This window comes from Malaclemys terrapin, chromosome 7, assembly GCF_027887155.1.
Source record: "Malaclemys terrapin pileata isolate rMalTer1 chromosome 7, rMalTer1.hap1, whole genome shotgun sequence".
Taxonomy (NCBI): Eukaryota; Metazoa; Chordata; order Testudines; family Emydidae; genus Malaclemys; species Malaclemys terrapin.
This window is the reverse complement of record NC_071511.1, coordinates 95,769,331-95,790,011: the sequence shown is the minus strand read 5'-3', so window position 1 is coordinate 95,790,011 and position 20,681 is coordinate 95,769,331. Positions and strand designations below refer to the sequence as shown.

The window sequence follows — 20,681 nt, the reverse complement described above, 5'->3', positions numbered from 1 at the left end:
GGTGTAAAAAGGTTAAAAATTCTTCAATTAAAGAAAAGAGAGCAGGGTAATGTCTTCTGCAGCACATCACTCTTTGAAACATGCCCCACAAAGACACTGAACTGCTGAAGAAGTCTTGCAAACATTTTAGGTGGGACAGAATGTGGTTCAGTGGACAGGGAGTCAGAAGAACAAGGTTCTATTCCCAATTCTGTCAGTATGGCCTTAAGCAAGCCACTTCATCTCTCTGTGCCTTCATCCATTTACAATGCAAGCTCTTTGGGGCATGTACACTTAGGCCTTGTCTACACTACGAGAGTAGTTCGAATTTACTTGCATCGAATTTTTGGAATCGATATTGCAAAGTCGAACGTGTGTGTCCACACTAAGGACAGTAATTCGACTTTGTGAGTCCACACTAACGGTGAAAGCGTCGACATTCGAAGCGGTGCACTGTGGTCAGCTATCCCACAGTTCCCGCAGTCCCCTCTGCCCATTGGAATTCTGGGTGTAGCCGGCAATGCCTTCTGGGTAACAAAATGTGTCGAGGGTGCTTTTGGGTAACTGTCGTCATCCGTCCATCACTCCTGCCCTCCCTCCCTGAAAGCGCCGGCGGGAAATCAGTTCGCGCACTTTTCCAGTCATTGACAGCGCGGATGCCACAGCACTGCGAGCATGGAGCACGCTGCGACCATCGCTGCAGTTGTGGCCGCTCTCAACGCCTCGCAGCTTATCATACAGGTTTCCCTGAGGCAGATGCAGAAAAGTCAGGCGAGGAGGCTATGGCACCGCGGTGATGTCCTGAAGTCTGAGAGTAGCACAGACCTCTCAGAAAGCAGGGGACCCAGCGCCGAGGACATCACGATGGCAATGGGTCATGTTGATGCCGTGGAACGGCGATTCTGGGCACGGGAAACAAGCACTGAGTGGTGGGACCGCATAGTGCTGCAGGTCTGGGATGAATCCCAGTGGCTGCGAAACTTTTGCATGTGGAAGGGAACTTTCCTGGAACTTTGTGAGTTGCTGTCCCCTGCCCTGAAGCGCAATGACACCCGGTTGCGAGCTGCACTGAGTGTACAGAAGCGAGTGGCCATAGCCCTCTGGAAGCTTGCAACGCCAGACAGCTACCGGTCAGTCGTGAACCAGTTTGGGGTGGGCAAATCTACCGTGGGGGTTGTTGTGATGCAAGTAGCGAAGGCAATCGTTGATGTACTGCTGCCAAAGGTAGTGACCCTGGGAAACGTGGAGGCGATCATAGATGGCTTCGCAGCGATGGGATTCCCAAACTGCGGTGGGGCCATAGATGGAACTCACATCCCTATTCTGGCACCGGACCACCAGGCCACCCAGTACATTAACTGAAAGGGCTATTTTTCCATGGTGCTGCAAGCACTGGTGGACCACAGGGGACGTTTTACCAACATCTACGTGGGATGGCCGGGCAAGGTTCATGACGCTCGTGTTTTCAGGAACTCTGGTCTGTTTAGACGGCTGCAACAAGGTATTTACTTCCCGGACCGCAAAATAACTGTTGGGGATGTGGAGATGCCTATAGTCATCCTCGGGGACCCAGCCTACCCGCTAATGCCCTGGCTCATGAAGCCCTATACTGGCGCCCTGGACACTGAAAAAGAACTCTTCAACTACCGGCTGAGCAAGTGCAGAATGGTGGTGGAGTGTGCTTTTGGCCGTCTCAAGGGGAGATGGAGAAGCTTACTGACTCGCTGTGATCTCAGCGAAACCAATATCCCCAGCGAAACCAATATCCCCATTGTTATAGCAGCTTGCTGTGTGCTCCACAATCTCTGTGAGAGCAAGGGGGAGACCTTTATGGCGGGGTGGGAGGTTGAGGAAAATAGCCTGGCTGCTGATTATGCACAGCCAGACAGCCGGGCGATTAGAAGAGACCAGCGGGAAGCGCTGTGCATCCGGGAGGCTTTGAAAGCAAAGTTCCTGAGTGAGCAGGGTAACCTGTGACTTTAAAGTTTGTGTACAGAGAAGCTGAACCTGCCCCCGTTTCTTTACCCAGTTAATGTTGACTATCCTATCCAGTTACATACCCCCTTCACCCCCCTTCCAACACACGTTTCGAAATAAAAATAGTTCTACTTTGTTAATGCACACCGTTTTCTTTAATACTGTTTTCGCGGGAATTTTTTAAAACTGGGATGCAGACTGGGGTGCGGAGCGGGTGTAGTGTAGTGACGCGAATGAAGCTTCTAAACTCAAGGATTGACGGGCTCCGCTGCGGTGGGATGGTTGTTTCAACGGAGCCTGTCACCCCTCCTGATCGGGACTGTGTGTATGGGGGGGCTATGTGACTTTGTGGCAGGGGGAGGACGGTTACAGATCCCCTGCTGCGTGGCTCTGTGATCCTGCATAAGGACCGCCGCTTAAGATCTGTAACTGCCCTCCCCCGCCACAAAGTCACAGAGCAACCCACCCCCCACCACATAACATGAAAACAACCTCCCAGACTAACCAGGGTAACTAGTCACTGCATCACTGCACTGTGTATGTGCCCTGCTGCTGTACCTGCCCCCGCCTATGTACCCTGCCAAAGGTGACTGTCCTGTCCAATTACCAACCCCCTTTCCCCTCCTCCTCCAAAAGAACATGATTGAAACAGTAGTTAACAGAAACGTATTTTTTATTATCAACTACACATGGAACTGGGAGGTGAAACTTGGACGGGGGCTTGTGTCAGGCGGGAAGGAAAGAACTTTTCAAATTTTGGGGAATGAGAGCCTTCTGCTACTAGAGCTCTCTGCAGGGGTGGAGTGAGAGTTAGCAGGGACTCTGCCGCCTCTCCTTCTTTGGACTTTGGGTGAGGGGGGTCTGGGAGTTTGTGGCGTGGGAGGGCGGTTAGAGATAGACTGCAGCGGGGCTCTGTCCTCCTGCTTCCGGTCCTGCAGAACATCCACAGGGTGCCGGAGCGTGTCCGTTTGCTCCCTCATTAGTCCAAGCAGCGTTTGAGTCGCCTGCTGGTCTTCCTGCCGCCACCTCTCCTCCCGATCCATGTTTGCTTGGTGCATTTGGGTCAATTTCTCCCACCACTGGGTCTGCTGTGCTGCCTGGGCTTGGGAACAGGCCATAAGTTCAGAGAACATGTCCTCCCGTGTCCTCTTCTTCCTACGCCTAATCCGCGCTAGCCTCTGGGAGTGTGATGCCAGGCTAGCTTCTGAGACAGTCGCAGATGGGGCTGTGGAAATGGGAAAAAGGGAGTGAATTCCTCAGAAAGATAAATGTAGTTGTGAACAAAGAACATAGTCTTTCTCTGTGAACAAGACCATGCACAGCACCTATCACATGCGCACTCAGCACAAGGTCGAATTCTCGGCCTTCGCATTCAGTGCCTGGGGTCTTGCACAGCACATTTGAGAAGCGGGGCAGCACAACGGAATTTCTGTTGCAGGCAGACATGGTAAGCCGTAGACTTGTGGCAGTTTAAAACTTTTATATTACCACTGGCCTCATTTCACATTTAAAGCAATGTCAGTCCCTGCTGCCAGCAATCCGGCAAGCGGGAACTCTGCCCCTGTCCCACCCCCTCGTGGCTGTCCCCAGGAACGATCCCTTTCGGCTGCCCCTCTCCCGCCTCCACCGCGTGGCTGCAAACCAGCGGTTACAGTTCTGTAAAGGAACGAGCAAGCAGTCCCAACACTAACATTCCCCTACCTAATTCAAAGCAGGTCACCATGGGCGACATCACCCTGATGAGGATCTCTGAGAGCGAGAGAGAGAGAATGCTCCAGGAAAGCCTCCAAAGACCAGGGCCGTATGCCGCCCTGCTGTGCAGAGCAATGATTCCCGAGTACTTGATAGTCTCGTGGCGCGGCAACGTGTCATACTTCGGAGGACCCAATAAGGCCGCTCTCCCCAGGAACCTCATGCAACGGCTTTCCAATTACCTCCAGGAGAGCTTCATCGAGATGTCCCAGGAGGATTACTGCTCTATCCCCGCACATATAGACCGTATTTTACTGTAGCTGCAGTAGCAGGGAATAAACAGTAGAGCGGCTTGTGCTGGACAATCACGGAAAACGGGACATTGCTAGATTTTTTTTCAAAACTTGCACTGCCCATGACTAAACCGTTAAGCGCCTAGGGCACAGTAATCATGAACAACCCATTCTTTTAATTGTTAATATTCCTGTTCTGTTAAAAATAAATGTTTAGATGTTTACAACACTTACTGGCTGATCCTTCCCCAGATTCTGTGTCCAGGTTAACGGCTGGGGACGCTTCGTAGGGGATCTCTGTAAGGGTGATGAAGAGATCCTGGCTGTCGGGGAAATCAGCGTTGTGAGCGCTGCCGACTGCCTCGCCCTCCTCATCTCCTTCATCATCTTCCCCGTCCCCTAACATGTCCGAGGAACCGGCCGTGGAGAGTATCCCATCCTCAGAGTCCACGGTCAGTGGTGGGGTAGTGGTGGCGGCCGCACCGAGGATGGAATGCAGTGCCTCGTAGAAACGGGATGTCTGGGGATATGATCCGGAGCGTCCGTTTGCCTCTTTGGTCTTCTGGTAGTCTTGTCTCAGCTCCTTGATTTTCACGCGGCACTGTGTTGCATCCCGGCTGTATCCTCTCTCTGACATGTCTTTTGAGATCTTCTCATAGATCTTTGCATTCCGTTTCTTGGAGCGCAGCTCAGAAAGCACGGACTCATCGCCCCACACAGCGATGAGATCCAAGACTTCCCGATCAGTCCATGCTGGGGCCCTCTTTCTATTCACCGACTGCACGGCCATCACTGCTGGAGAGCTCTGCATCGTTGCCAGTGCTGCTGTGATCGCCACGATGTCCAGACAGGAAATGAGATTCAAACTGGCCAGACAGGAAAAGGAATTCAAATTCAAATTTTCCCGGGGCTTTTCCTGTGTGGCTGGTCAGAGCATCCGAGCTCGTACTGCTGTCCAGAGCGTCAACAGAGTGGTGCACTGTGGGATAGCTCCCGGAGCTATTAGCGTCGATTTCCATCCACACCTAGCCTAATTCGACATGGCCATGTCGAATTTAGCGCTACTCCCCTCGTCGGGGAGGAGTACAGAAGTCGAATTAAAGAGACCTCTATGTCGAACTAAATAGCATCGCAGTGTGGACGGGTGCAGGGTTAATTCGATGTAATGGCGCTAACTTCGACATAAACGCCTAGTGTAGACCAGGCCTTACACTATATACCTTGCTTTGTACAGTGCAATTCCTTGAGCCTCTAGATTTTACTCTAATACAAATAATATATAATAACTTCTTCAGGTGCCAAATGTACCCATATGTGGCAGTATCACAGGGCAACAACTCACCCCTGCAGCACCTCCTGTCATCATCCTGGGGAATTAGCTCTTTGACCCAGGAGCACCCTGTGCAGGCCAGTGTCCCGCTTCGTCCCAAGTCTCTCCTGGACCCCAGTGCCCCTTTCAGGCCAGGGTGCTGCCCCTGGCAGTACCCCACTGGCTCTCCACACCCTAGGGACCCCTCCACCCCCCTATCCCCACCTCACCTCAGTCTTTGGCTATTGCCAGTCACCATCTAGCCCCCATTCACTGGGGCAGACTGCAGTATAATTGCCACTCATCAGCAAGGAGGATTTGGACCTGCTGCCTCTGCCTACCCTTGGGCTGCCTTCTGCAACCCCAGTACCCTTCTTGGCCTTTAACAAGGCCTGCAGCCTGGGGGTTTCCAGGCTGGAGCTCCCCAGCTCCTCTGGCTTTCCCCCAGCCCTGTCCCACTCTAGGTTCCTTTGTCAGCTCCCAGGCAGCCAGGCCCTTCTCCCTCAAGAGCTAGAGGAAGAGTGTCTCTGAGCCCCTCTGGCTCACAGCCCCTTTATAAGGGCTAACTGAGGTCTGTTTGGGCCGTGGCCGCAGCTGTGCCTGCTTGCCCCCAGCCAAAGCCCTTTCCTGGGCTGTTTTAAACCCCTTGGGGCAGTAGCTGGTGACCACCCCGCTACAGGCAGGCAGCTGCATGTACTCTGCATTTCGGTTTTCTCACCAATGAATGGCTCTGACTCCATGAACTGTTGTCATAATTTTCATTGCTATTCAAACAAATCAGAGATGAAGTGTATTATTAGGAGATAGGTATTTATGATATTCTTTTTAAATGTATGTTCACTCTGGCTAAGAAATTGAATGAATTTATTCAAATCAGGCTGGCATGAAATTTGAAAAATTGTAGTAGGTGTATAACTATATCATGCTTGTAATAGTTCAACATGATTAATATGTACATTTTTGGAGGATTCTTCTGATTTCATGGTCCTGTGAAATATTTCTTCTCTTCAGGTGCCAGTACATTCACTTTCAGGCAAAAACGAACATGTCTTTTACTGATGTCTCTGTGTTAGGTTAATATGTATCTACTTTTTAATTCTTCATATAGCAAAAATCTTGTCATATGTCAGATGAGAGAAAAATAATTTGATCCAATAACTTCTTAATATTGGAGACAAATTTGATATCCATCTTGGAGGCGAGGGGGACATAGCCATTCATCTATATCAGGTACTTATGATGCTCCCAGAATCAAAATGTCTGAGTGCCTCAAAGTCTTTTATGTATGTATCCTTACAACACCTGTGTGAGATAGGGAAATGTGAGTATTGATATCTGCTGTAGGTCAGTGAGCAGAATTACAAGAGGGGGGGGAATGAATTAATGCTCTCCCCAGTGGCAGTTTCAATTCCTTTTGTCTTTTATTGATTCACTCAGGATTCCAAACAAAAAGCAAGGTAATCAAAATAGTAGGTCCTAATTGCCAGAGTCCTTTCCAGGTAAGCTAGAGGGGAAAGAACATGCATGCCCTTCTCATTCAATAGTTACCCCCACAGACACTTTCCCTCTACCCAGTTACCCATATGTCGGGCAGATCTGGGTTAACTTTCATATAAAGGCAGTTGTGAAGCACCTTTTTATAATCCCACTTTATAGAGAGGGAACTAAAAGATGAAATGATCAACTAGAGGTCACACAGTCTGTGATAGAGCAGGGAATTGAACACAGGTCTCCCAACTCCTGTATTAGTGCCCTAAACACTGGACATTTCCCCAGTGATTACTCATGCACGTGCTCACTAGCTGACACTCTATTTCTCATACAGGCACTTATTTTTTCAATCATGAAACTTATTCATCCCTAGTTTCCATGAGCATCTGCTTATGCGTTGGGTTTTTAACATTTTTTTTTTTACACATTTGTAATTTGATGTACAAATGATCAGATAAAAAGTTAAGGAAACGTGACGTTGCTCCACAAATGTGTCAAATGATACTCACTGTGAACGAAGATACTGTACTGAACCATGTGAAGGGTATACCATGCTATTAGTCCTTTACTAGTTTATAGAGCTAGATACGTTATCAAGTATAAATAAATAAAACAACCTGTAGACAGATTTCATGGAAACTGACTCCATAAATATTTCAATAAGTATTACAAACCTTTGCTGGCTTCATATATTTCCTTAAAGTTATAACTTATATTTTTGTAACATGTATTGTGTTGAAAATGTATAATTTATATTGGTCAGAGCAGGATACCACTCAACTTGACCATGAACCACTTTCTGGCTATGGTCAGATGCATTATTATTTTGAAGTCTGAATTTTAAAGACCTACACAGGAATTCATACAAAATTGCAGAACACGTACACTGGTGCAATATTACACTGGGCCAGATTGTGAGCAGGTGTTGTGCCTGTGCGCATTTACACCTGCTGTGTATCAGATCTATATATTTTGAAGGCATCTTAATATTGTGGTTATTTATTAAAAATATACATTTGTTTTCAGTCATTATTTTGTTTCCAACCTTTGGCAAATATTTTCACTGTAGGTGCATAGGTGTGCCTTAGGAATCTCTTGCTCTAAAACTTAACTTTACATTTAGTCCAGCATATTGCAATTCTGCGAGTGGAAACAGTCTGGCAGTCACCCTTTATTACGCATAGGATAATAAATAATGATAAATAAATTGCTAGTTTATAAACAACCATAAGGGTTCTGGTACTATTTATTTAATGGGCATTGGGCTTCTGTGGTGATAGAATGTAGGTTGAAACACTGATTCCTAATGTACATTTGGAAGTCAAATTTATGAAAGTGACATTGCTCAATTTTCCTAGGTTCTCCCAGCCAAAACTATGGGCTACAAAAAATTACACTGAAAGAAAATTAAATCTCAAAAGCTAGAGAATGTGAAAAATCAGGTTGCCTTGATTTGACCTCTTGTGTATATACATTTAGATAGTTTAGTGTCACATAGGAAGTCTATGGCAGAACCAGAAATAGCACCCAGCTCTTCTGGGTCCTAATGTGCCTTAAACACAAGAGAACGTTCTATTTATTCTGGAACATTCTGCCTCATTCACACTGCATTCTATGCCACTGCCTAAGGCAGAGGTCCTGTGGAACAAACAGTATGTAATTAAAGACTGTATCAATCCATGTAATGCGACATAACCTGAGAGCCCCTGAGAGAGTCCTTTTCCTGTGTTTGCTCAATCCTTTGTATTATATCAGTGAAGGCAGTTGGTTATCAGCTGTGCACCACTTGTTGATAGAAAATTGGGGGCCCTTTCCAGTGCAGGGTCCACATCATACGGATATATAGATCTGCCCTTAGATCATCCATCCAAAAATGCCTTTACGCAGTAGGTGGCGGTTGTCAGGAATGTAGGAGTTGTATTATTATACATACTTATCTCATAGAACTGGAAGGGACCCCGAAAGGTCATCGAGTCCAGCCCTCTGCCTTCACTAGCAGGTCCAAGTACTATTGTTAGTAGAACCATAAATGAAAAATTGCCAATTATATAGAGTTGTGGGTTTTGGCAGGAGGGAGGGGAGTGGTGGTGGCAGGGGGAGGGGATTGTCTTGTTTTCTAAGTAATAGAACACCATAATTTTTTCAGAAAGGTAACAAAGTCTCAATCATAGCTCTGTTTAAAGTGGGGGGGTTTTGTGAATCTAGTTATAGGAGTTTTTCAAGCTATTTATTTACATATCTTTTAAAAAATAAAAATACAAAGGGAATTATGAAAATTGGAGTAGAAAGCACCAGGGCAGCCCTGCAATTTTAAGTCTTGAAAATGGGCAGCTTTGTTCATTCAGAATGGAGAGGGGTAACAAGTGGCGTCCCCCAAGGGTCAGTCCTAGGACCAATCCTATTCAACTTATTCATAAATGATCTGGAGAAAGGGGTAAAAAGTGAGGTGGCAAAGTTTGCAGATGATACTATACTGCCCAAGATAGTTAAGACCAAAGCAGACTGTGAAGAACTTCAAAAAGATCTCACAAAACCAAATGATTGGGCAACAAAATGGCAAATGAAATTTAATGTGGATAAATGTAAAGTAATGCACATTGGAAGAAATAACCCCAACTATACATACAATATGATGGGGGCTAATTTAGCTACAGCGAATCAGGAAAAAGATCTTGGAGTCATCGTGGATAGTTCTCTGAAGACGTCCACGCAATGTGCAGCGGTGGTCAAAAAAGCAAACAAGATGTTAGGAATCATTAAAAAGGGGATAGAAAATAAGACAGAGAGTATCTTATTGCCCTTATATAAATCCATGGTATGCTCAAATCTTAAATACTGCGTACAGATGTAGTCTCCTCATCTCAAAAAAGATATACTGGCATTAGAAAAGGTTCAGAGAAGGGCAACCAAAATGATTAGGGGTTTGGAATGGGTCCCATATGAGGAGAGATTAAAGAGGCTAGGACTTTTCAGCTTGGAAAAGAGGAGACTAAGGGGGGATATGATAGAGGTATATAAAATCATGAGTGATGTAGAGAAAGTAAATAAGGAAAAGTTATTTACTTGTTCCCATAATACAAGAACTAGGGGCCACCAAATGAAATTAATGGGCAGCAGGTTTAAAACAAAAGGAAGTTCTTCTTCACACAGCGCACAGTCAACTTGTGGACTCCTTGCCTGAGGAGGTTGTGAAGGCTAGGACTATAACAGCGTTTAAAAGAGGACTGGATAAATTCATGGAGGTTAAGTCCATAAATGGATATTAGCCAGGATGGGTAAGGAAGGGTGTCCCTAGCCTCTGTTTGTCAGAGGGTGGAGATGGATGGCAGGAGAGAGATCACTTGATCATTGCCTGTTGGGTTCACTCCCTCTGAGGCACCTGGCATTGGCCACTGTCGGTAGACAGGATACTGGGCTAGATGGACCTTTGGTCTGACCCAGTACGGCCATTCTTATGTTCTTATTGTAAATAAGGGTCTTTGGTTACCAAAGCATGTTCCATGATAGATTTATTTCTGGCTTCACCTACATTTGTCTATACAACTGTTGCAGAAACTTTGGCTTAAAAAAGGTGAAACACTGAATGATTCTCATTGACTTCAAATATTCACAGTATATTTGTGGTCAAATGCTGACATAATTTTACCTTTCTAAATAATATTAAACTTTAAAACTATTTGAAAAATAGCCATTTGTATAAGGAAAGCTACATCAGCAAAATAAGATAAGCATAACAACCTAATAAAAAGTATTTGAAAAAACAAGGAGATTTTAGTGTAATTTAAAATCATCCAATAAAAATATATATATTGGTCAAAATAAATGCAGAAAATACTAAAACAAGAGATAATCTTACGGTTACCACACAAATCTTTATTCCGCTTACAGCACAAACAATTAAAGTTTCAAAGAACCCCAAACCATATAGCTCTTTGTGTACTGCTGTTCTTTAGTTCATTGCTAAGCTGCTATTTAAATTGCCAGGACAATGGACAAAGATCCTGTTGTGCTCAGAATCAAATTTAAAGAGGGCTCTTGTAACTCTGTGAAAAATTCCAGCTGAGGCTTTGTATTGTTTCCGGTATGGCTGAAATTTGGCACAAAGCTGTAATGCAAAGCCACGTGAACATATTATGTATATCTTAACTAATTATCTATTTGGTTTCATTTTGTATAATTATAACCTAATATTAAATTTATGTGGAGAGATATTGAGTGGCCCATTAATTTCTACCCACCTGAATGAAAGGTCAGTGCTAATAATCAACTTGAGTGGCTTGTGTTTCAATTTATGACTTACGTGTATCTAGCTGTTATTATTATAGTGATCCAACAAACGTATGTTTTCTCATCCTTTTTCAACTAATCAGTACAGTGACAATCTAATTATAGAGTTGGTTTGGTGATTCCTGTTGTGGATTGAAGGGGTATTATAATGAGGGTTATGTAAACAGAACTACGTGTGAGCGGAAATAAAATTGATATCATACGTAAGACGTGCATATGGAGGGCCATGTGCCCTGAACGTAAAGCCGTGACTCACACAGGAACTTGGAGGAAGAAGTCTCAGTGTTAGTTAGCTCTGAGTACCCTTGTTGAACCCTTAGAGCTTGATTCTGATCTTAAGCATGTGTATCATCAACAGTGGAATAACCTGTGCATGTTTGAGGGCTATCACAAGTGCCACAGATTCTGCAGCCTCCAAAGAGACATTAGGCCAGTTATATGCGGTTAACATACCTATGCTTTAAGATCTCCTAAATGGGGTGTATGATTTGACCCAAATTAGGAGGGGCTAGCTCTATACACTTAGTTCACATATTTCTATCTAAAATACACATTTCAGGAGGGCATTTCAGGAGCCTTACTGATTCCATACACATTTTAATTAATAATATATCTAAACTGCCTCTGAAGTGCAGTTAATGAATGGCTAGCTGTCAGTCTACATGTGATTTTATACAAATTTCAGCTAATTCAGAGATCAAAAATTCAGCATGATGCATTCCCCGAAAAACCTAGGGCCAGATTTTTAAAGTTATTTAGGTGCTTAACTCACATTGCTTTCACACCAGAGACTGCAGTAAAGTGCCTTGGGGCCTAGCTCCCTTCCTCTGCTGCCATCTCTATTACAGGGCCCCTCCCTCTCAGGGATCGCTTTGCTATACATAGCCCAGGCTGAGGCTTCCATGGGAAAGATAGACCTACTTGCCCCATATGGATCCCAGGCAGTAGTGAGGGGTAGAACATCTGGGGAGCCCATCCTTGAGCCAGTATCTTCCTTGAGAGACCTAGAAGGGATCCATGTAGAGAAGGGGAGACTCATAAACCCAGCTTCAATGAGGACAGGAGGATCACTAGCCACTTCAATCTTTCCAGAGCAATCTGTGAGCTCAAGTTCACTTGTGTGTCTGAAGCAGGATTATGGGGACAAACTCCCAAAAGGGAAATAAATAAATAGTAAAATCAGTGCTGTTTCCCCAGCTCACATTCATGGAGTGCAACAGGACAGATAATCCTTGATACTCAGTTCCCCATATCACCTTCACAGGGTGCAGCATGGGAAATAATCCTCATCACTTGGTTCGCCTCCTCAACTTCATGGAATGCAGCAGGATATATTAATGCAGAAAAGACCCGGGCATAGACATATGCTGATTCCTTCAGGTGTGCATACACACACCTTACAAAAACAATTACAAGGATAATTCTTCCTCCTTTGGGGAGGAAGCCTGACAGTCCAAATTAGAGTTGGAGAATCAAATAGTAAAATATATGTTTTTTAAAAAAGTAGGATTCAAATCTGTTGCATGCTTATATATGGGGCTTTGGTTCTTAGGAACAGATGCTTGGACAAATCAGTTCCCAAGCTCTCTTAGTGGTACAATAGGAAGCTTTATGGGGAACTGAGGTTATTCACAGTAATCAGAAAAGTCAATTTATAATTCTGGCTCCGGCCAGACACTACTGGAAGGAATACAGATGTATTGAAGTAGTCCCTAAAGTATAACAGGAGAAAATACCTCTTTGCAAGTAGTAGCTAGAACAAGTGCGGAGTCAGTAACTACCCTGTATTGTCTCAGAGCTATCTGCAGGTCTGGAATTAGAGCCCTGACTTGTTCCAGGCTCTTTCAATTTCAGAGCAAAAGAGCTTTGATCAGATGAGGTCACTGGACATTGTCCAGTGGAGATAACTTAAGGAACTGTGCAAGAAACAGGGAAATAGCTTTGTCTCATTCCCAGTTTCAGCAACCAATGGAGAGGCTACAGCATGAATGAAATCATCCATCATATTTTTCAGACTGGAGTGTTATAATGCCCCCCCTCCCCCAATCAGCTTTCTAGCCTCAGAGAATTAGGAAAAACAGAGCAGAGCCCAGTCTAAAACATCTAAATAAGTTCCTAAAGGAGGCTTATCTTCAAAGCATTCCCATTTTACCATCCTCAGACAATTTTTATGTTTTGCAGATGGATGGCAGCCTTTTTCTTTTCCTAACTTTGATCATAACCATTTGATCTTTCATGTGCTCCCAAGGTCTCTCTCACCAGCATCATGGTAGCAATAACATCGACTTTAGGGAAGACAGAGATTCACTTATCTCTTCTAAGATGATTTTTCTGATTAGGGTTCTGTTCAGAGAGAAAGCTGAAGCAAATGTACAGAGTGATATGGTTCCTGGAGTATCAGGACAAATACATGGTGCCAGGGAAATGCATCATATGCTTTGGCTGTGGATGAATACTATCAGGTACGAGGTCTTCTCCCAGAAGACTGTTACTAGAAGATGAAGATGACCATAATGGAAAATAAGTGCTGTCACAGAAACAAAAATCCAATTTTTACTGGAACCCATTGGGAATTCTGATCTTATACACAGGTATGATTCAGTGACCCAGAATTCATATGATACCTATCTAATAATTCCAGGTATTCCCATCATCATATCTCATCCTTTGGCAATGATCTGTCTCTAATTTTATATTATCTGCTCCCACAAATGGTGAATGCAGAAAATCAGATTTGGTTTTGTTTTGTTTTTTTATTTTAAGGGATTTTCCCAATTCAGTTCAGGGATTGTGTACCAGAAAGAAAGACCACAACATCCATGAGCTGGAACACAATGATTCATTGAGGTCTTGGAGCACTTTTCCTTCCATAGATAAGACTTGTTCTAGTCATGGCAGTTAGTGTCTAATAGGGTTTTCATAATAACTGGGAAGAACATAACCAGCCCCACCCTAGAGAGAGTGAGTCTCGGAGCAGAGTTACCTTTCTCTATATGTACTGCCTGACAAGATGGAGAAGAACACCAAGATATACATGGTAGAAGTCAGATTAGCAGTGTGGCTCCTTCACCTAGAAATATATCCCTCATCATAAATCAATTTGAGGATTGGTGATTGACTTCTTTGAATATGGAAACATAAATAAGGTGCCCTGTGGTTTCTCTACATGTCAGGACTGAGAATGTGAAGCAGTGAATGACCTTTCTCAAACCTGGGCAAGGTCCCTGCTATATGTCCTGCTCTGCAGGACAATACAAAAGATAAGAACACAAGAACAACAGTTACCCACCCAGGTTATGCTATGCAGGATGAAGAGACTATGGTTTTCAGGCCTGATTGGATCTTCAGATGTCTGTATCTCACAGAGGATGTATGATATAAAATAAAATAAAAAATACTCCACCTGGGACCAGAAAAATTTAAAATTAATACTTTGATGAAGTGATTCTTGTTCACATGGGTCCCAAAGGAGAAGTCAACAAATAGAAATTATTCTATGGGATGGTGCAAAATAACTTAATTACCATGTTAAATCAATGAAACATAGCCTTGAGTTCCTCCAGGAGGGCTTTATTGTGCATGTATAAGAGTGTCCAAGAAAAAAGGCCAGGTCTGTGTAATATAATATTCCCAGCCTGTCCAAGAAAAGAAACTTTTGTATACATCCCAACATTTATATGCTCCTTAGGGCATAAACTTTATTTCAGTCTCACAAGGTTAAGTATGACTTGGAACCTGATTTTGCTCCTTACAATACTACCCCAGACTGAATGCCTGTAGGAGGTACCATTATACTTGCTGTGCATTGGGTATGCCTCCTGATGGCTATTATCGCCAGTCAGATGAATTTTTATTTTAAGGAGTTTCCTCTAATGAGACCCAATATCATACCTTTAATTCAGACAGGTAGTTCTCTCAACTGTCATAGCATTCATTTCCTAAGTAAATTCAAGATATATTCCTTCTTCAGTTAAACATCAAAGTCCAGTCTTTAGGAGCGCTGATAATCCTGTATTGAGATCTTTTGGACAGCCAAATGGGCATCAGTACATAGGTTCACCAGATTCTGCACATTGGTCACCTACCTTGGTCATTGTCATATCCTGTCTTTTGGCAGAAGTTTTCTCTGTGCCTTACGGTCCAGGAGAAGATGGAGGAGTCAACATTTAAAAGATGATCCTGCTTCTACCTTAGTCACACTGCTATGAAAATCACATTGTAACAGATTTGTGGTCCTTCGTACAAAGAATAGGAAAATTTGTCCATGCTTACCTGAAAATTTCCTTTTTTTCAAGTAATAAGGTCACAGATCCAGGCCACCTTGGAAACAAATGGATCATTCAGAATAGAAATGGATGGACATTGATATTAAAGGATTTAGATTTTTTGTCATTAGATAGAATTTATTATGCTCTGTAGTTGGAGAAATTGCTGTGCTTTTTCCCAAAGTATATTTAACATAATCTGTAATTTAGGAAAGTAAATGTGAATTATCCTAGTCATGTGGAAGTTATCTCAGATGCAGGGAACTTCAGGAGGTGAGGCATTCCCCTGCTGCCAGTGACTAACAAGTTCTGGTCCTGCCCCCAAGATGTAAACAAACTGAAATATCCATTCTGACAGATCTGTGTGCCTTATTACTCAAAGGAAGGAAATTTTCAGATGATCAGAGACAGATTTTCCTATTCTTATTTGTTTGTTACATTGTGGTTTTAAACAGTTATTGAAAGAAGAGAATGTAATGGATATTGCTTTTAAATAATCTGAACAAAGATTGTGGCATATTATGGAAAGGACAATGTGGCACGTATCTCAGTGAAATGAAAGACATGTTGCACTTCAATTTAGCAACTGAGGCGATCCAGATGCCATCTCACAGCCAAAATTCTAACTGGTCATATGCTTTACACTATATTAAATTACTTATTACAGGATGCACCATGAAATGTTGTAACTCTAATTACATAATTTTGCAATACATATTAGGTACTATACAAAATTTGTAATTGCAACAGGATATGAAATTGGAGCATTAATTTTGTACATTCTGCTTTTTGGTCAAACAAATGTTAGCTATACTGTTTGCAGTATTGCTCAAGCATTGTAATGTTTTCATTGCTGTTTCGATCTGTTTTGTCTGGTTAAAGAATAACTAGAATATCCATTTCCGACTGAACCACTAGAAAGAGGCACATGTTAGACCAAAAAATGGGCCTAATCCACAGCCCACTGAAGTCAATAGAAGTTTTTCCATTGACTTCAGTGAGCTTTGGATCAGGCCCCATGTGCATAAATAAGTCTAATATGTAAAGTCCCTAAAGGTCTGGATTATGGCCCTAGATACCTACAAGATCTGCAGTACAGAAATATACTAGACAATAGTGATAATCAGTAGCAAACATCAGTATATATCAGCAGTTGTGCTGTTCATGTAGTACATAGAAATGCACATACTTTTATTAATTCAAATTTTCCTTTTCTTTTTTTCCCTGAAGAGGAAAACTGAGGCCTTAATCTTGTAGCATTTTTATAAATACATGCAGTAGGTGAGAATCTCGCCCCTGATTACTCTGGGAAAAAGGACACCAGTGGTGTAATTGGGTGCTAACAGTTTCAGATCCATCTGAGAGAGAATTCCTCATGCACAGGAATTGTGGAAGAAACCTGATGTTGGAGGCAAGCTGGGGATGGGGTTTGTGGCAGGAAGTGTTCCAAGAGCAGAGCAGCAGCACCTAGCACTGCAGAGATTCTGGGCAGTGCTGCTGCCCTTAGGCAGGCATGAAAAGGCTGTTGTAAATTAGACAGCCTTCAAGGGCTGTCTAAATTATGCCGCTCCTGGAGCAGCCCAGAATCAAGTGTGGCTTAAAACCATCTCAGCCCTCTCTCCATCTGTGAGTTCTATGCTGCACCTCTTAGAGGCACAGCATAGCATTTCACCCTCTGTATACAGCCCTTTTTGAAAATATACTTACTTGAGTGTGTATTTATTTGAAATATAGAACTGTTTCTGCCTCTTGAGTAAATTAGGGCTTCTCTACAACATGCATTAGCCTGCATCAGAGGGGTGTAGATTCTTGTGCACACTTGTGTGTCATGCACTAACTTACCCATGTGGGACCCTGCTGGCACACACTAAAAGTTCCCTAGTGCACGTTAATATAGTTTGAAATGGGACTACGTAAACATGCACCAGGGAAACTCTTAGTGTGTGCCAGCAGGGGTCCACATGGACTAGTTAGCGTGCAACATGCTACTATGCATTGGAGTTTATACATCTCTGTTGTGGACTAATGCACTGCATAGACAAGCCCTTAGATGCCGTTATAAAACACTGGCAATATATAGGATAATTTTTTGCACCCCATTGTCTTACTTTCCCCTTATTAATTTATTTAAAGAAAGAAACTTAAATGTAAAAATACATTTGAATAATGCTGAAAATGTGACACAAGCCAATAACAAAGCTAGTTTTCTTTCTTTCTTTCTTTCTTTCTTTCTTTCTCAGTTGAATTTAGGGCAAAGCCATAACTTTGCATTTCCTGAATTTTGCTGGTTTCTGTTAACCCTAATATTACTTAAACACAGTCTTTCATTAATAGTATAGTATGTTAATACATTTCAACATTAAGAAAACAGTGGAACTTGACTTTGTTGCGCTTGATTAAATTGGGCATCAGAAAGATTGAAAAGCAAGAGAATAATCTTATTCTTGTTCTTGCTTTTACTGTATTTGCTGTTCTCATGACCCAGAATGAGGAATAGAGAATACTGTGTCTGTATAGGCTCAGGAAAATATAGTGATGTATATAACCCCTATGTGTTTTCATAAATTGTTTTCAATTCAACCAATTTTCAGTTAATTTCACATGTTTCACATGGTTTGTGTCTTTAAGTATATCAGTAGGACATTAAATACAAATTTCTTTCTTTGGGGGAAGCTATGGTCTCAAATGTTATGTGAAGCTCTCATCACTCTGGTAATGGCTATAAACACATAAATCATTCAAGACCAAAAGAAGAATGGAACTCAATGTCAGTGAACAGATCACATTTATTATTTTATGATTAAAAGTATTTCTACAGTGATAAAAATCAACCCCTAGGGAATCAGATTGAAAAAGGAACAGTTGGTTTAAATTAGGTTTCCATGTGAAATATATCTATTTTTTGTGGATGTTGTGGGAAAGTAAACTGAAAATTTTCAGAGTGGTAAATATCTATGCCTGATCAGATTTTAAGTATGAACAGAATCATATAGTTAGTTGATTTCTGATGCTGACATAAATTACCAAACAGAACTTGACAATAAGATCAGATTTGGAAAGTGATATTTTCTGCTTCATTTCTTATATAACAAATAGCTATAGTAGTTAATTATTAAATGTTTAGAATATATTGCAGTGAACAAATTTGCACATCAAGAAAACATATATACAAATGCCAGCACAGTCAACTCAAGCAAAAAATATTCTCTAATGTATAAACTGCTGCTTCTGACCTGTTGCCCAAGTTGAATAAAATGGGTTATCTTATCTAAGGCTAAAATTTTCAAAGCCAAGTAGGAGATTTGGGTGCCAGTTCCCATTGATTTTAATGGGAATTGGCCTTGCAAATCCTTTAGGCAGCTTTGAAAATCTTAGCCCTAGTCTATGACACAATGTCTGTTATTGTTCAGCATTTTTGGTTTAAAATAAATAACTGTAAAAAGCATTTTGAGATTCAAATACTTTGCATATATGTGTGTATGATATGTATATACATACAGTATTTATAATATATGTGGTGAATGTTTTTGTGTGATTTTATTGTGTGTGGGTATATATATAATTTAGTGAAATCTCTTATTTTCTCCCCGATAGAGACAATTTATGATTAATATGTATTCATTCTATTGCATTAAATGTGTCTGAATGTTCCAAATAACATAGCCATGGCTGATTTCTTGTACTGTACATTTTGTTTTATTAGGTGAGCTCTTGGGTTACATGGTTGATCCTTACTGCCGGTTCTATGGAGGAGAAACGAGAAGTCTTCTCATATTTAGTACATGTGGCAAAATGCTGCTGGAACATGGGAAACTACAATGCTGTAATGGAATTCTTGGCAGGGCTTAGGTACTGGCAACTCATTTTTACATAAGGAAGTTTCAGAGATAGAGATTAAACTACAGCTTCTATTAAGCACAACTCCTCTCTGAAGGACAATGTGTGGCACTGAATCAATCACTCTGTTGAACAGTATTCTGTTGCTAAATCACATCATTTCATCTTTTGAATTTCTCATAATTATTCTGGAAAAATTAAACATGGTGAAAGACAGACATTTTCTCAGAATGCTCTGGAGACATCGTCATCTATCCTGGTACATGCTAAATATGTTAAATTGAAAACATGGAGATACATTTTTCAAATAGATGATTTGAATGAGAAAAGAAGAGTGTAAAAGCAGTTCTAGTTTAACTATCTGTAACTCACTACAACTACTATAGTTTTAGGGTTGGAGTTTCAATAACAAAGGTAGTGAAACTATAAATGTTAAAGTAATATGATTATAAGGCAAAAAAGAAATGTCAAATAAAGCTCCTCCTTGGGTCACTCCATTTTACCTACGCTAACTGCTGCTGGGTTCTCAGAACAGTAGGGGATCTTACATACAGTATATAATGAATTATTTTGTAGTAGGAAGAGATAAGTCTGAAGTTCCAGCCTCTTAACTCTAACTTTCCTTGTATTTTGTGTTTGCATAGCAAACCTTTAATGTGTTTTTACTGCAGCTTTTTGTGGTTTAATAAGCACACTCATTGTGCTGTTAGTTTACATTTTTAATATATGAAACACATTCAAAGCACTCACAAACATAAGAGGCCTTGTCCTGCAAAACACATCCACGGCCTCCCAGGCCATGTAAGCCTGAGAAGGCTGTGAATGGTTGTTCTACGACAAGCCAGCCTATTCAGAGAGAAGTCAAAACTGTAATAAGAGTTTAATTCTGCCTCTTGTGAGTGCACTGCATGAGGGAAGGGGAGGAAAGGAAGGGTACTGCCAGAGCTTTATGCAGTGGACAAGGAGATAGTGGGGAGTGGGATATCTTGTATTAGCTTCCCTGTAGCGCTGCTGGTGTGCAAGGTGCGGAGGGGTGGAATTGCCAGGGCTCTGCCCAAACATGCTCCGCTTGTGCAGTCCTAAAACCATTTTTTGTTTGGATATAAACATTCCTTTATACTATATCCTATGTAATAATACAGCAGAGGAAATGTTATCTCTGATTTTCTCCCACTACTCTTTATTTTTAAGACAGTGTAACAAGATAAGTGTAAAAGATTCCTCTTTACCTTCCCAAGCTGTTGTGCCTAACTCTCTTAGGCTCTGTTGAAAATCCCAGCTGTAGCTCCAGCAATATCTAGATCTCATTACTCAGCTTTGCATGTTCATTTTGGTGTTCAATTATTCAAAAGGAAAAAATTGCTCTGTTAGCCTGAGTTTTTCTAGGAATACCCAATTGAATTTGTCTCATTCATTTACAGGGGTCGGCAACGTGTCCGTACATGGACACAAGTGTCTGTGGTAAAAATTTTGAGGTCCATGGGAGCGCTCACTTCAGGTGGCTCTCTGCAAGCGGTTCCCTGTCCTGGCTGTTGCTGCCAGAGATGTGGC

General features: G+C 42.2%; 1 protein-coding gene across 4 annotated transcripts in view; it reads left to right on the top strand.

Moving 5' to 3' along the window:
* Positions 1 to 20,681, top strand: part of PLCE1 (phospholipase C epsilon 1) — a 319,039-nt gene that overhangs the window by 210,140 nt on the left and 88,218 nt on the right. For 3 of the 4 annotated variants that reach the window (XM_054033535.1, XM_054033536.1, XM_054033534.1), the window contains exon 5: positions 18,997 to 19,142. In XM_054033535.1, the coding sequence (XP_053889510.1) occupies positions 18,997 to 19,142 (146 nt within the window). Of the gene's footprint in view, positions 1 to 18,996; positions 19,143 to 19,476; positions 19,545 to 20,681 lie in introns of those variants that run through there. The other variant, XM_054033537.1, reaches the window with a different exon arrangement.